Source organism: Tasmannia lanceolata, unplaced genomic scaffold (assembly GCF_043159265.1).
Source record: "Tasmannia lanceolata isolate RefF3 unplaced genomic scaffold, GAP_Taslan_0.1 ptg000023l, whole genome shotgun sequence".
Lineage (NCBI taxonomy): Eukaryota > Viridiplantae > Streptophyta > Magnoliopsida > Canellales > Winteraceae > Tasmannia > Tasmannia lanceolata.
In genome coordinates, this window is record NW_027518700.1 from 35,555,768 (window position 1) to 35,572,027 (window position 16,260).

General features: G+C 38.5%; 2 protein-coding genes across 2 annotated transcripts; both read left to right on the forward strand.

Moving 5' to 3' along the window:
- Nucleotides 1-722: 722 nt before the first annotated feature.
- On the forward strand, nt 723-13,272 carry LOC143856048 (uncharacterized). Its single transcript, XM_077366087.1, has 10 exons — nt 723-790; nt 899-906; nt 1,860-1,951; nt 4,129-4,262; nt 4,691-4,740; nt 8,883-8,924; nt 9,018-9,137; nt 9,236-9,349; nt 12,823-13,017; nt 13,127-13,272. The coding sequence occupies exons 1-10, from the start codon at nt 723-725 to the stop codon at nt 13,228-13,230; spliced, it is 927 nt and encodes a 308-aa protein (XP_077222202.1). The 3' UTR covers nt 13,231-13,272.
- Nucleotides 13,273-15,498: 2,226 nt separating this feature from the next.
- On the forward strand, nt 15,499-15,963 carry LOC143856049 (uncharacterized). The gene has a single exon (XM_077366088.1). The coding sequence runs from the start codon at nt 15,499-15,501 to the stop codon at nt 15,961-15,963; it is 465 nt and encodes a 154-aa protein (XP_077222203.1).
- The last annotated feature ends 297 nt before the right edge of the window (nt 15,964-16,260 follow it).

Sequence of the window (16,260 nt, forward strand, 5' to 3'; positions counted from 1 at the left end):
CTATAACGTAAATCACATACCTCTCTTTGTAAAGAGGGCTACGTTCCCTCTCCTTATCCCGCCACTCTGACTCTGCTCCTACCATTGACAAAAGAGAAAGAGACGAGAGCCCTCGCGCTCCGACAGTGTTGGACAAATTTGGGGAACCAAAACCCACCTTTCTTTCCTTTCTGTCTCTTCTCTTTAATTATCTCGATTAGGACGTACGCTGCGTGATTCGGGAATAATCTCCCAGAACCCGAACCATGCAGTATATACCCACACTTAGGATAATATTTAACCCACTTTTCTTGTAAATCCATGTATTTTTCTGACTAGGTACTAAGCTTAATCGTAATAAAGGACAAAAAGTCAACGCTTTTGATAAAGTTCTTTAAAACTGTGCAATCAAGTCAAGAGACCGAGTTTACCCAGGCATGAGGGATGCCTAACACCTTCCTCGAATGTAACTATATCTCTTACTCAGATTTCTGTAAGGACTATGCCTTAAAACAGAGAAAAATTACGAGTTCTGAGCCCGACCAAGAAGGCAGCTTTGGTCATTGCTCCTCCAATGAAATTCAGATCTTTATCCTTATTTCATCAGAAAATCAGACACGGGTCCTAGGCCCTCACCTAGGTGGCAACTATGAAAAACTCTCTTATCCGTGGAATTAGGATCTTGGTCCCAAGTTCACGAAGAACGCAGACGCACAGTAACACTCTCTTCGATATCCTGCGACATGACTGCCGTTGACGTGGCATCCGAAAAACGGATCCCACAACTGGTGACTCTGTTGGGGATATACAGGTTATAGCTCTAGAGTGACTTGGATTGGCAGATTTTTAGAAAATTGTCAAAAAGACTTGGCTTTTTCCATCCTTATTATGATTAATTTTAACACTATGTTGTGCTCAGGGGCAATCGTAAGTTGCGAATCTCTCGCAAGTTATAGTGATTCCTCACGACCAAAATAAAACAAGGGTAGATTTACTTTTTTTACCATATTCTTGCTTTCAGGTTTGCTTGAGCCAATGCTCAAAATTGCTGGCAATCGCGCTAAAATGCCCCAGGAGGCACCAAGGGTTTCCTATTTAATTTCTGTCAAACATTGCACACACCATATTTTGTATACCTATTACCCTTAGGAGTAACTAGTGCTTAGTTTGGATTGGTAGCGTTCAGGATGTCATTATTTTTTTTTTGAACTCTAAACTAACTACCAAGTAAGTGGATCGAGGTTTTGACATGTTTCAACTGTAGCTTTGTATCTCAACTTTGAGGTCGCAGGTTCGATCCTAGCTTACCTATCAAAAAAAGCTCAATATAAAAAGGAAATAGAGACCAATATTTTCAAGTTACAAGTTTCCTAATAGCTCTTTCTCTTGGATTTAGTCTATGGGATTGGGATTTTTCTTCCCTCTGGACACTTTTCTGCCTTTCTATTCGCAATGCGTTCCACAAATTATCTAATTTCCTCCTATATTGTATGGTTTACTCTCACTCAGCTATATCAATTTTATTGTAGATCATTGTAATCCTTTGGTTTGCATGAATAATCACCATCTAGTTCACTAAGCTTTGTAACTTCATAAAACTCATATGGGCAATTTATTGATTGTAACATTATTCATTTGCTATGGTCTAGGGCTATCATAAAATCCGTATCTTTCGCCTTGGCATATAGATAAAATGCAGAATTTTACACATCTTTCAAACTAAAACGTGGATTCTAGAATCTACTTATCCAAACAGCCCCTTAAGGACCATATGAAGTAAGCCCTGGCCCTGCAGTAACTGAAAACTAATGCTGGGTTTGTTTTTTGTCCCTGAAAATTTGGTGGTTTGCTGTGACTCATATGGCATAATTCTTGTGCAGAATGGGCTTTGGGATTAATTGAATTTGGGAAGAAAGCAAAGGAGTTGATGGAGCTGATGCACATCATCCTAGAAGAGAATTCATTCGAGGCGGTGAATATAGCGTAAAAATGTTGTCACTGTCGAAAGATGCACCGTGGCTACCCAGAGTTCAGATATGACAGTCCTTTTCCATATTTTTAAATTTAAATTGAATTCGGAGGAGGGGGGGGATTTATCCATTTAGGGATGATGCACATCATCCTTTGAAATTTAAATTTATAAGAACTGCGGTCCTTTTTCCATCTTTTTTTAAGAAAGCATATTTTCTTCTTTCCAAGAGTTTTAAAGCATACTTGTTTTTTGGTTGTGGTTGTGTGTGTGTGTGTGTGTGTGTGTGTGTGTGTGTGTCTATATATATATATATATATATATATATATATATATATATATATATATATATATAAGTGTGTGTGTGTGTATGGAGAAAATAAAGTATGTGCAGCTGCACAGATAAGTTCTCTGTGCATGGCTCACAAACCATAGCGGGGCACATTTTTTTGGGGATCCAAAGCATTCATTTAGAAGGCCCTTCCATGGATAGGGTGTGTACCAAAAATCAGCCTATAGGATCATCCTAACCCAATCAAAGGTGGAGGGAAAAATGGACAGACACTGTTTCTATCGATTTTTTCCCTCCACAAATGACAGGGTTAGAAGGATCCTATAGGTCTAATTTTTGGTACACACCCTATCCATGGAAGGGCCTTCCAAATGAATGCTTTGGATCCCCCAAAAAAATGTGGCCCTCCCATGGTTTGTGAGCCATGCATAGATAAGCTTATCTTTGCATACCTTATTTTCTCATATTTATATGTATATAGAGAAAACGGTTCCTACACATATGTGTAGATAAGTTATCTACACACTAGCTTAAAATACAGAGGGGGCTACATTATTTGGGTGATCCAAACCATTCATTTTTAAGGCCCTCACATAGATAGGGTGTCCATAAAAAATCAGATCCATAGGATCATCCTAACCATTCGAACTGTGGAGGCAAAAAATGGACTAATATGTGAAGGTTTAAAGACATCTATTTTACCTCCACAAATCGTAGGGTTGGGATGATCCTATGCATCTGATTTTTTGTAGACACCCTATCTATGTGAGGGCCTTTAAAATGGATGGCTTGGATCATCCAAACAATGTGGGCTCCCACTGTATTTTAAGCTAGTGTGTAGAGAACTCTCTACACATGTGTAGGAACCGTTTTCTCATGTATATATGTATATATATATATATATATATATATATATATATATATATATGAGGAAAAGGATTAGACGGTCGAGCATATAAAAATTTGGTGTGGTAGAGTTTAAAAAATGGGTGCGGTATAAAAGGATTTGAAACCCACATTGTTTCAAACAGAAGCTGTTTCAAACATAAGCTGTATTTGAAAAAATAGAAAAAACCCAAAACCCATGAAGGAGTTTGATCCTTCTCCGGGCCGCCGGTCGGCTCCTTCTCCAAAACCCACGAAGGAGTTTGCTCCTTCTCCGGCTCCTTCTCAAACAGAAGCTGTTTTTGGAAAAACAGAAAAAACACTACAACAAAGTTATCAAATACCAGCGGTCTTAAAACCGGCTATTGAATGTTGGGTTTTAGGCGCGGTAATTTATCCGACCGCTGGTATAGGGTCGGAGAAAAACTTAAAGACTAAAAAAACGATTCGCGCCTTAACTTTCTCTCCCACACCCAATCTTTTCTTTCCCGCGCACGAGCTTTTCTCTCCCGCCCCTTCTTTTCCATGCCTCTTTTTCTCTCAACTGCCGATTGACGAAGGAGAAGAAACAGAAGAAGAGAGGAAAGAAGAAAGCAGAAGGGGTGAGAAGAAACCCTAAATCTGTATCTCTGTTTTTTTATTTTCATAACTCTTTTTCATGTCCATCAGAAACCCTAAATCTGTAGCTCTGTTTTTAATTTTCTTTATCCTTTTTACATGTCCATCAGAAACCCTAGATTTGTAGTTCTTTTTCTATTTTCTTTACTCTTTTTTTAAGGCCATCCTCTGTTTTCTTATTTTCTTAACTCTTTTTCATGTCCATCGGAAATTCCTAAATCTGTAGCTCTTTTATTTATTTTCTTTACCCTTTTTACATGTCTATCAGAAACCCTAGATTTGTAGTTCTTTTTTTATTTTCTTTACTCTTATTTCAAGGCCATCAGAAACCCTAAATCTCTATCTCTATTTTCTTATTTTCTTAACTCTTTTTCATGTCCATCAGGTTTCGACCACCCCTTTCCATTTGCTCCATCCCCAAGCCATCCCTATTTTTGGCTACTGTGAAACGAAGAAGAGGGCATTTGGGGTTAGGGTTCATTCCTTCTGGCCTGAGATCTACACAATCGTTCCAAGCATGTGAGTTCTCCTGATTCCTCTATTCTTTCTCAAGATGGGTTTCAAGTTATTGCTTATTAGTTTCAGATCTAGAAGCATTTTTTTCATTTTATGTCTTAGATCATGGTAGGTTTTTTTTTCCTCCTCTCTCTTTCTTTATAAATATGTGCCAAAGCTCTGTTTATTGTTTTCACTTTTACCCATTTTCTGATTTTCGATGTAGGGTTCTTTTAATTCATCAGCAATATTGGTTACTTTGAGTGAAATTAGTGAGTTGTTTAATTTTTATATGGATTTGGTTTTTAGGGCTTTTAGTATTTGGTATTGTTTGATCACTATTCTTTTTGTGTGAGTTGCTTGTTTTAGTGTAGTACTCATGCAGAATTATCTCTCGTCCTTTCTCTTTTTTAGATCTGAAGTTTTATTAGATTAGCCTTTTTTTCTTGTAGAAGAAGATATTCCTTCGACGGATTCTCCACAACAATCTGGCCCGGAAAAGGTCAGATCTTGTTTAACTCCGGCCTTCAGTTTTTGGATCTCTGTTTTAGGTTAGAATTTGTTGTGCTTGGTGATTTGGAAATCAATTTTGACATTTTTATTGGAGTAATTGAGTTGGGACAATTTTTTCATTTGTTGTTTCGGTTCAAATTTGGGATTTTTTGTTAGTTTTAGTATAAATTTATTGATTCTTTGCTTTTCCTTGTGTTTTTTATGTTTTGATTTTGGTTGCGTAGTTAGTAATGAATTGTGCAAAACTTTGATGAAGGTAAAGACTCCTCCCTTTAGTGTAGTATGTTTTGGAAGTACAAGCAATACAGAATAATTAAGAAAATTTTTGTGTAGATGTCTTGTATTCTGATGGTGATTTATTTCATATTTCTTCTCTAACGATATTTCCGGAATTCCTAATGTACTTGCCATTTTATGTGTTTTTAACTCTACGATATGTTTGAGCAAGTAAAAAGACTTAAAAGGCTCCTATAATAGTTCTTAGATTTGAAAATATTAAGGTTAAAATAGGAAAAGATGTGGGTCCGGCTAATGCAAGAGCATCCCCTTAAGAAAGTTACATCGGCTTTTGAATGCTCATTAGTGTAGGAAATGTTCTTTTGTTTCATGTACATTTGCATAAGTAGGGGTACTTTGGTCATTTTAGCCCTTTAATATGCATTTTAGGCATTTCCATAAAATAAGGGTAGTTAGGTCATTTAGAATCTAAGGGGTCGAGAAATTGTGAAGATGTGTTATGACCCAGTAGTGACGATTACCAAGTCTCTGTAACAGAACGAAAATAGGTAGAAAAAGAGAAGGAAAAGAGAAAGAAGGAGAGCAGAAGAAGAAGATTCGAGAAAATTGTATTTCTTTATATTTCTCCTCTCCTGATGCCCTTGTTTATAGGCCTCTTTTACATAACAGGACTTGATTCTCTGACTCAGATCATAACCAACTGAGCCTAGCTGGCATTATTCTCGAATTACATGGAAAGCGTAAACGATAACATCCTAGTTTAACAACCTTTTAATGAATCAGATTATGTTAATCTAGCGATGGACATAATCCTTCATCCACCGGGGTGTTCTGGTCATTCTACTGCCTCTGACTCTTTTGTCGTGATCTGATTGACCTTCTGATTGTCCTTCTTTGTCAGCAATCTCCTTCTGTTCTTCTTGTTGGCTCTCTGATATACGCTGTTCTCTATCATTTCCCACCCCTTGAAAAATAACCTTGTCCTCAAGGTTGAAGGATGGGTAATCTGATTGAAGATCGACTAAATTTTCCCAAGAAGTGTCCTCTAGTAAAAGTCCTTGCCATTGAACGAGCACCTGAGTTATTGGTTTATCTTGCTGAAGCACAACTCTTCTGCCTAAAATGGCAAGTGGTGAAACAACTGGGTGATTGTTATCAGTTAATGAAGGCAAAATGCAAGGAGGATTTGGTGTTGGTCCATGATATGGTTTGAGTTGCGAAATATGGAAGACAGGATGAATCCGACTATCTTCTGGCAATGTCAATTTGTAGGCAACATTTCCCATAACTCACAGTCTAATCTACGGCATCAACTCATGTATGAATTACACAGTACTCCTTCCGGAGGACATACCAGAGTACTCAGAACAATGTTCGAGGCACTCTACGGAAGAAAGCCTCCTATAATACCATCGTACAATTCAGGCTCTTCTTCCATTTAAGCAGTGGAGGACGACCTTCAACAACGTAATCTCACTTTAATCCGCGTCAAGTACACTTTACATCAATCTCAAGCGAGAATGAACTGTCTAGCTGAAGTGGAAGGTGACATTTTCTTGCTGAAGTGGGAGGTGTTGGAAACCCGCACAGGTACTGTGTAGATTTTCTACTGCCTTTCAGTAGAGTCTAGAGTGCTACAGAAGGCTTTATTCACGGATTGGATGAAAAGGTACCCTTTCTTTAATGTGATTGTAAATTGGTTAAGCATACATTGGTTCAATGCAGTATTCAACAATGAGAAACTGGTTATTCGGACTTGGTTAAAACACATTATTCTCACTCATGGTCCATGAAAAATTCCAGTTAAGTTACTTGGTTTGAACATAAGATGCATAATTCTCCTAGTCAAGTGAGATGGGCCACATCTTGTTGTGTATCACCACAATGATTGCCCCCACACCAAAAACTGGGTTATTAAGTAGTTATCACAGGGCCCTTGCCACTGCCCTGATAAGCAAGCTGTGTTTTCATTTCTCTTAGCACATGCATGTTTTTCATTGTTTGCTCTGATTTATCCATATAACACATTTTCTTCTAGCATTCATCAGGGTTTAGTGTAATGTTGCAAATTCTTTTTTTTTATGGGTAGTGGTGTGCCCTAAAAATAGACTACGCACATAGTGCCATTTCCCTCACTTTCATGTGTATTCTCCTTGCATGCTGGAAAAGTAAGGAAAGAGTCAGTGTTGCAAAATCTAGCTGCTAGAAGATCGACCAATGATCTTTTCATATTGTGAGGTTGTATTGGTTCATGTTCTTTTGGGGGTTATGGAGGTGCTCAAATATAAAGTAACAGAAAGTAACAGGAAATATAGAGGAAAACATCAGACTCCCATACAAAAGGTTCTTGAACTTTGTCTCTTGCATGCCATATATATAGAATCCCACCAATATTGGCTTAGAGCCTCTAGCTTAAACTTCACCTGTACTGAAATTATAGTTCTGACTCAATAAAGCAAACTTGCTGTAATTAAACTTCTACCGAAGTCCGTAAATCTGGAAATAAGCATCTTAGAGACTTAACATAGCCACTTCTAGAAACCTATCTAAACAACTCTTACACCTGGAACTGCTGTAGTTCAAGTAACTTGTTTAATTACCTTGATTTAATGTTATGCCTTCCTTGGAGGGATCAGTATAAATTGAAAATCCTCCACTTAAATGAAATTTGAACTGCTGTAGTTCAAGTAACTTTTTTTTTTTTCATTTGTAATCAATGGAATGGCAAGAAATTCTGGTAAGTTTTTCTTTTCCTAACTTTTCTGGAAATTCCTGCATTTCAAATGGGGCCCCCAAAAGGTGTAATTTATTAGCTGATTTGAGGCTCTCCACCTTGTGTAGTTGATATGTCAAATAATATCAGGTGGGAGATGTTGTCCACGAAACAGTGATTTCCTCAAGCTGCCTTACTACTCAGCAAAGGCATCATCGACAAAGCAGTGGGGTCGAACAAAGCAGTAGTGAGATTGTGAAAGCATGTATGGAGCCTTCACCTTTATAAAATGCCCATATGCTCGGACCTCTTGACAGTGCAACCATGGGTGAATTGAACCATTTAGTACTGGTTAAGTTCAAGGGGTACAAGTGGAAGACATACTCAAAAGTTTGAACAAGATGGCTTCTGAGATTGATGTTATCAAGTCCTTTGAATAGTACTTCTCTTCCTTCTCATTTTCAGGAATTCTTCTTTTCCTTATTGTAGCCCTCAAAATAGATTTCAGTTTTGCTAATCCTAGTCTTTAAATATGTGAGAATCTTTTATTTGTGCTCTGAACTTGTGGTTCAGTAGTATCGGAGTGTTGAGTTGGGTGTCTTGAATTCAATCCGCTTATGTCAGAAAAAAGCTTGTTTTGACCCACTTTGTATAAGGGTTTATGGCTTATTTTGTATTTGAGGTTTTCTGAAGAGGGTTGAGAGCTTAGAAAAGGGTGTACATGTGTTTCTGGGTGGGTTTGGTGAGGGATGCCCATTTTCTGCTCTAGTCTCGTTCCTATAGCAAATTTTCTTGTTGCCTCTACTGTCTCGAAGTAGGCTGTACTCCGTACCCTAAATGATTCATTTAGTTGATTATGTTCGAGGCTTTTAAGATCATATATCATGCTGGTGCATTTTAGTTAACTTTGTATAGATGTAAATTGTTTACCCTGTAGGTGACTGCAAATGGAGATTGGGTTATTTTAGAGAAATGGAATAATCGTTTGTTGTGAGCTTGCTATATTAGGGTTCTTTGGGCTCATAATCTTCTCTTTCTATGCTGCTTTTATTCATTCAGTGTTCTTTGATGTATGTGCTTACTGAAACGTTTACTATGTTGTTTTTTTCTGTGAATTCTTTTGTGTTTTGCCTTAATTTGTTAAAGAATAGTTTGGTAATGAATCATCCAATTATTTGCAGACAGACAACAAAGTAGAAGAGAAAGCTTTAAGATTTTCACAGGTGAAACCTTCTTCGAAACGATGACCAAAACCTCATTCTATATGAGTTATTTTGATCTCTTTTCTAACCTGGGCAGTTTTTGCAATGAAATAGGTCTGTGGCTACTAGTTGGGGGTCTAGTAGGGATTTTCATATTGGTAATTATTGTGGTGTGGGCCGTGTGGCACTCGACAAAAAAATGGTCTATATCCAGTATTCCACAAGGAAAAGATGGTATTTCATAGCATTTCCCATTCCTAAATTATTCATCCACTGTAACTTACCACTTTTAACACTTAGTAAATTGAGCATTGGCTCGTTTACTTATACAGATTCCAAGGAGTTAGTATCTGAAGGGTTTGGCTGTCAGAAAATTCCAATTAAGGAGATCTATGCTGCCACGAATGACCTAAATGCTTTGAACTTCATTGGCCAAGGCATAGCAGGTGAACATCTATTTCTACTTGCCACAGTAAATTCACCCTCTGTTTCATTCACCTAATAGCTTGCAGAAAGATACTTTAGAGATAAAATACAATAGAAGTATATGTGAATGTCTAGAGTCTAGAGTCTAGACATTATATTTAACATAGCGGTAGCAAAGACATGTATAAAAGTTGGGCAGAATTGAAGAGAGAAATGGGAAAGGGATTCCTTCCTTTTAATTACAGGCAAGACATGTATAAAAGTTGCTCAAGTTGAGACAAGGTAATTGCTCCTTTGCACAATACAATAATAAATTTCATATGTTGGTGGCTCGGAACAACTTGCGAGAAAACCAAGAACAACTTGTCTCGAGATATGTGGAAGGCTTGAAGCCTTCATTGAAATATGCTTTAGTGTTACATCACTGTGGAAGTGTTCAGGAAGCTCGTGCAAGAGCCCAAGCATTGGAAGATTAACAAAAAAGAAGCATTGCTAGCAGATTTTCCTATGCAAATAGTGGCGGAATGTCTTCCCGTATACAGCCCACGCCTCCAACAGCCCCTACACGCACCATGCCTCCTCAATCCATCCCTCATAGGCCTGTTACAAGGTCTCAAACAGCAGTCCAGCCTTGACAACAGAAAAATCAGAACAGGTCTTCAAATATCAAATGTTTTAGGTGCGGAAATGTGGGTCATTATGCTAATTCGTGTCCAAAGTTGCAGCAACACTTATTAATACAAGGAACTGATGAGGAGATGTATGAAGAGAAACCAATCAGTGAGGAGGAACAGGTAGTGGAAGAGGAAGGTGAATATATAGGAGCCGCAGATGCACTTGGGGAGTGCCTTGTCACTCGATGGTTGTGCCTTGTGCCTAAGCCGGAAGAAGATTGGCTAAGACAATAATATATTTGCTTCCAAGTGTACTATAAAGGGCAAAGTGTGCAAGCTAATCATTGACTCGGGAAGTTGTGAAAATGTGATTTCACAAGAAGCTGCTCAAAAATTAAACCTCAAGGTGGAATCAAACCCAAAACCATACAAGCTAGCATGGCTTAATCACAACAACGAGGATTGGGCAACTAAACGCTGTCTCATTTCATTTAGCATTGGAGAGAGATATAACGACAAGGTGTGGTGTGATCTAGTGCCGATGGACGCCTGTCATGTGTTACTAGGCCGGCCATGGCAATATGATCGAGAGACTATCCATGATGGAAAAAACAACACGTATGCCTTTCATAAAGACCAAAGGAAACTAATTTTAGTGCCATCAAAAGAAGACAGCGGAAAATCCAACTCGGGCAAAAAGAAAACTTGTCTCTCAAGGCAAGAATTTGAGAAGGAACTCCATGCGGCAGAACTTGTTTTTGCCTTAATAATCAGTCCTATGGCTGATATGCAAGGAGAAAAGGAAATAAACACTTTACCCGCACATGTCAAAAGAATAGTGGAAGACTATCATGATGTTTTTCCGGAAGATTTGCCTCAAGGTTTGCCTCCTCTTAGGGACATTCATCACCAAATAGATTTATTGCCAGAAGCTACCTTGCATAGCAAAGCACATTATAGGATGTCACCAAAGGAGCATGAGGAATTAAGAACGCAAGTAGAGGAGCTTCTGAAAAGGGGTTATATAAGGGAAAGTATCAGTCCTTGTGTTGTACCGGCCTTAGTAGTGCCAAAGAAAGATGGATCTTGAGGTATGTGTGTGGATAGCGGGGCCATCAAGCGAATAAACATTAAGTACCGGTTTCCAATTCCAAGACTTGATGATATGTTAGATCAGCTTGGTGGGGCGACGGTATTTTCTAAACTTGACTTGAAAAGTGGGTACCATCAAATTCGAATCCGACAAGGGGATGAATGGAAAACAGCTTTCAAGACACGGGAAGGCCTATTTGAATGGATGGTAATGCCCTTTGGACTTTCCAATGCACCTAGTACTTTCATGAGGGTTATGAATCAGGTGCTTAGACCGTTTATTGGCAAATCCGTGGTAGTTTACTTTGATGACATCCTTGTCTACAGCAAGGATGAAAGTGCACATTTGCAACACCTCCGGGAGGTACTGACACATTAAGGGCGAAGCAATTGTATGCGTCTTTCAAGAAATGTGTGTTTGTGGCAGCGAAATTGATTTTCTTAGGCTATGAAGTTTCAGCATAAGGAATCAAACCCGATGAATCGAAGATTAAGGCTGTGGTGGAATGGCCAAGGACGAGGAATGTCCATGAGGTACGCTCTTTCCATGGCTTGGCTAGTTTTTACAGACGCTTTATTCATGATTTTAGTGTGATCATGGCTCCTCTTACCGATTGCATGAAGAATGGTAAGTTTGAGTGGACTTCTCAAGCACAAAGGGTCTTTGAGGAGATTAAAGCATGTCTTACTAGTGCTCTGGTGCTAGCACTGCCCGACTATAATAAAATCTTTGAAGTGGAGTGTGATGCATCAAAGGTGGGCATATGTTTTGTCCTTAGCCAAGAACACAAGCCTGTTGGAGACTTTGGAGAGAAATTGAGTGGTAAGCTCAATTTCTCAATATATGACTTGGAACTATATGCCATTGTGAAGACTTTACAACATTGGCGTCATTATCTAATTCAACGAGAGCTTGTGTTATTTTCTGATCATAAGGCATTGGAATTTCTACAAGGACAGCACAAGCTTAACTCTCGGCATGCAAAATGGGTATCCTACTTGCAAGAATTTACTTTTTCCATTAAACACAAGTCAGGTACACAAAATAAAGTAGATGATGCTCTTAGCAGACGTTTTTCGCTGTTAAATACCATGAAAATGGAAACATTGGGGTTTGAAAAGTTGAAAGAATAGATCAAGGAGGATACATACTTCGGCCAAATACAAAATGCTGTTGAAGAGGGTGGGACAGTATCATGGTCGTTGTAGACAGATTTAGTAAAATGGCACACTTTATTCCTTGTAAAACTACTATGGATGTACAACTACAAATACGTGTCTTGATTGGCAATGTTTTTAGACAATGGAGTGGGCCTTCTTGTATAGATCCTTAAGGTAGGTTATACATCATACACTTGAAGTTTCTATGGCCTGAAGAAATCGTTTAGGCACTGGTTAAGGATTTTAGTCTGGTTCATGAGCAAGCTTGATTTTGTCTGACTTTCTGTGATATATTAGGAAAGGTGAATAAAGGTGTACTCTCAAAAGGGCAGCATGTTGCACTTAAGCATATTATCAAGGATGAATATGTGGAGACATTTGTGAGGGAGGTTACGAGCCTATCACATGTTAGACATCCAAACCTTGTGACTTTGCTGGGTTACTGTGATGAGTGTTTTCTTGTTTATGAGCTTTGCTCCAATGGGAATCTCTCAGAATGGCTATTTGGTATTTTCATCTCCTTTACAAGCCTGTTGAGGGCGGAAGGTATTTTTGACAAAGGACTGAAAATGATTTTCACCCCCATATTTTGAATATTAACACACGCCTTTTATTTTAAATTTCAGTTTATGCTATACGAAGCATGGAAGCTGGTGTTTTGATCCATAGAATCCACCATGGTGTGGGTTTCATTTATTTTGATTTAGGGTTAGGGAATAAATATATAGAGAGAAGATTTGGATTGCTTAGGGTTACTGCAACTGTGGTGTTGATTGGGAACAATATATCATTATCGTTTGATGACATCGATGCCAACTTTGGTAACCTTTGTTTTCAATTTATTTCAAGTTTTTTGTATTCAATTGTATGATAAAATGTGAAATTTCGTCAGTATATATTACTTATATGCCTATCTTCTTAATTTTTCAGGAATCCAAACTGAAGGCATCAAGAATGCACATCTACGTTCGAAGAGGCGGTCCAAACTATCAAACTGGGATGAAAAAAATGCGGGCTTTGGGTGTGGAACTTAAATAACGCACTTGTAGCCTTTAAGGCATCCCCATCGATTTGATCCATCCTTTGTAAATTTTCGTTTGTGTTAAATAAATTAAAAGTTCTTTTATCAAAGTCTACAGGTTCTATACTTTTGTAAAGCAAGTTTTGCATGTGTCACAGGTTCTTATATGTGAAGCATCTCTATGTGTCACAGGTTTTAATTTGTACAGGTTCTTATATGTGAACATGTTCTGTATGTGGTTTGGGATATTCAACGTTCCTGTATTTTTCAAAAAAAAAATTTCACACTTTTAGCAGCGGTTATAACCGCTGCTATATACAGTTTATCCCAGTTACACCCGCGGTTTAAACCGCCGGTATAAATCTGGATATATACCAGCGGTCATAACCGCTGATATATATCTGTGGTTCAACTAACGACACTGAGATATACCAGCTGTTATGACCGCCGCTAATTATGACAATACAGTAGCGGTGTTAATAGCAGCGGTTATAACCGCTGGTAATTTTGACATATACTAGCGGTTTTAATAGCTACGGTCTTAACCGCGGGTAAAGGATGCACCGACGAGACATACACCAGCGGAAAGGAAACCGCGGGTAAATTTTATAACAGCGGTGTTACCTAATATTAGCAGCGGTTTTGACCGCCAGTAAAGGTTGTTTTTGTTGTAGTGAAACCCAAAACCCAAAACCCACGAAGGAGTTTGCTCCTTCTCCGGGCCGCCGCCGCTTCCTTCTCCGGGCGCCACCTTCGTACACCTCACAGGTATGGGTTTTTTATTTTATTTGAAGAAGAAGAAGAAAAACCCAAAACCCTTCTTTATACCCACGCAATAGTCGCACAGAAGCTGTTTTTGAAAGAAAAAAACCCAAAACCCTTCGTCGAAACAGAAGGTGTTTTGAAAAAAAAAACCCATAACCCAAAACCCACGAAGAAGAAAAACCCAAAACCCGTACGAAGCTCTCTCTCCCTCTCTCGACAAAAGCTCCGGCGGGCTCTCTCCCTCTCTCCGACGATCACCGAAGCTCTCTCTCCCACAGGTATGTGTTTCATTTTGGGTTTTTTTGGGTTTAGTTCTATTCTAGGGAGAAAAAACCCAAAAAGCTCTTTAGTTCTATTCTAGGGTTTATTTTATATTTTTTTATACGGTTTTTTTTTTCTGTTTCTTTGTGGATGTAGGTCTCTAATTTTTTTAGGGTATTGAAAACCTGTTTCATTTGTTTCTTTTGTGATCTAAGGGAAAGTTTTTGTGTTTTTTTTAGGTTTCTTTTGCGAAGCTCACGCCTTCTACTCGTGGTCTTCTCCACAGAGGTACGTTTGTTCTTCTTCTTACTCATTTTCTTTCTCTTTTCGAATGAAGAAAAAAAAACCCCTAAAACAGTAACAAGATGGGTTTCTTTTGATGTGCTTCTTTGTCATTTTCTTTGTCTTTTCCTTCATTAATGGGTTATTGTTACTGATTTCCTGTGGAATGAAGAAAAAAAATCCTAAATAGTAACAAAAGGGTTTTCTTTGTGTGGATTGAATACATGGATTTAGGGTTTTCTTTAACTGAAAAAAAAACCCTCAAAATCTAGGTTTTCGTCCACTTTTTCTTCACTGATTTATGGTTTTCTGCTATTGATTTTGTGTGGATTGAAGACTTGGATTTAGGGTTTTCATGACACCATATTTATCAATTTTTGAAACTGTTACGGGTTTTTCAATGGTTTTTCAAAGATTCTTATATGGATTTATGGATTTAAGGTTCTTCCAACTGATTTCTTAAATCATTTTACTGTTTTGAGGGTTTCTTAAATCTAAGGTTTCAAGTTGCTTTCTTTGATGTATCTTTGATTAATTTTCATGTTGTTTGACGGATATATTTATCAAATTTTCATATTTTTAGATAGCTAAAATGTATGCAACTTCTTCACAACCAAGTGGGGTACCTATTGAGCGAGGTGATGGTAGACTCTGTGGTTTGGTTGACGATGCTTTGTCGCAAGCATGCGGCCTGGCTATTGAAGAAGTTGATGCTCATGGTTTACTTATGGTTGATGATGGTGTAAATCTGGATGAAGATCATCTTGAATGGGCAGAGACAGATGTGAATGACATAGATGAGGTTGGCAGTGGTACATTTAGTACACCCAAAAAGGTTGATGGTGAGAAGGGTGTTGTGAATACGCCTTTTGTGGGATAGGTGTTTGATAGATGGGAATCTGCCTATCATTTTTACAATGCTTATGGACTGTCCACTAGCTTTGGGATACGGAAGTCCAGTACATCCTCTTCGATGAAGACAAATGAGGTCATATCGAGGGCGTTTGTATGTGACAGAGAGGGGTTGAAAAGGGAAAGGGATAAGGGCAAGATAGATAATGGCAAGGAAATGAGGGAGCATCGCATTGTGCGACTAAATTGTAAAGCTAAGATGATCATCAAACATAGAGATGAGAAGTGGATAGTGAAAGCTTTTGAAGACATCCATTCTCATGAACTGACCTCCCCACTGAAAACCAAAATGCTTCGTTCCTATAACCGATTTCATAAGAGTGAAGGTACTAAGGCTTTGATAGATTGTCTCAATGAGACACAAATGCCTAAATCTAAGATCGCAAAGGCCATTAATTCGACCCACGATGGAGTAACAGGTGGGCTCTCAACAAATCAAGTTATTGCCCATTTAAGAGCAAAAAGGAAGAACAATTTGGGGCAAGAAGCAGTCTTAGTGGCCAACCATCTGCAAAAGAAACGATGAGAAGACCCAAACTTCTTTTTCTCGATGGAGTTAGACACGGATGGGACCTTCCGATCCATGTTCTGGGTTGACGCTAGGGCGAGGGATGCGTACATGACATTCAACGATGTCATTATTTTTTATGTTACCTATAAAACAAATAGACTATCTCTGCCATTTGCACCGTTTACATGATTGAACCACCACAAACAGTCAACCCTTTTCGGATCTGCACTGCTAGCCGACGAGATGGATGAGACATTTTGTTGGGTATTTGAGCAGTGGTTGACGTGCATGCATAGTAGAGCTCCGGGTGTA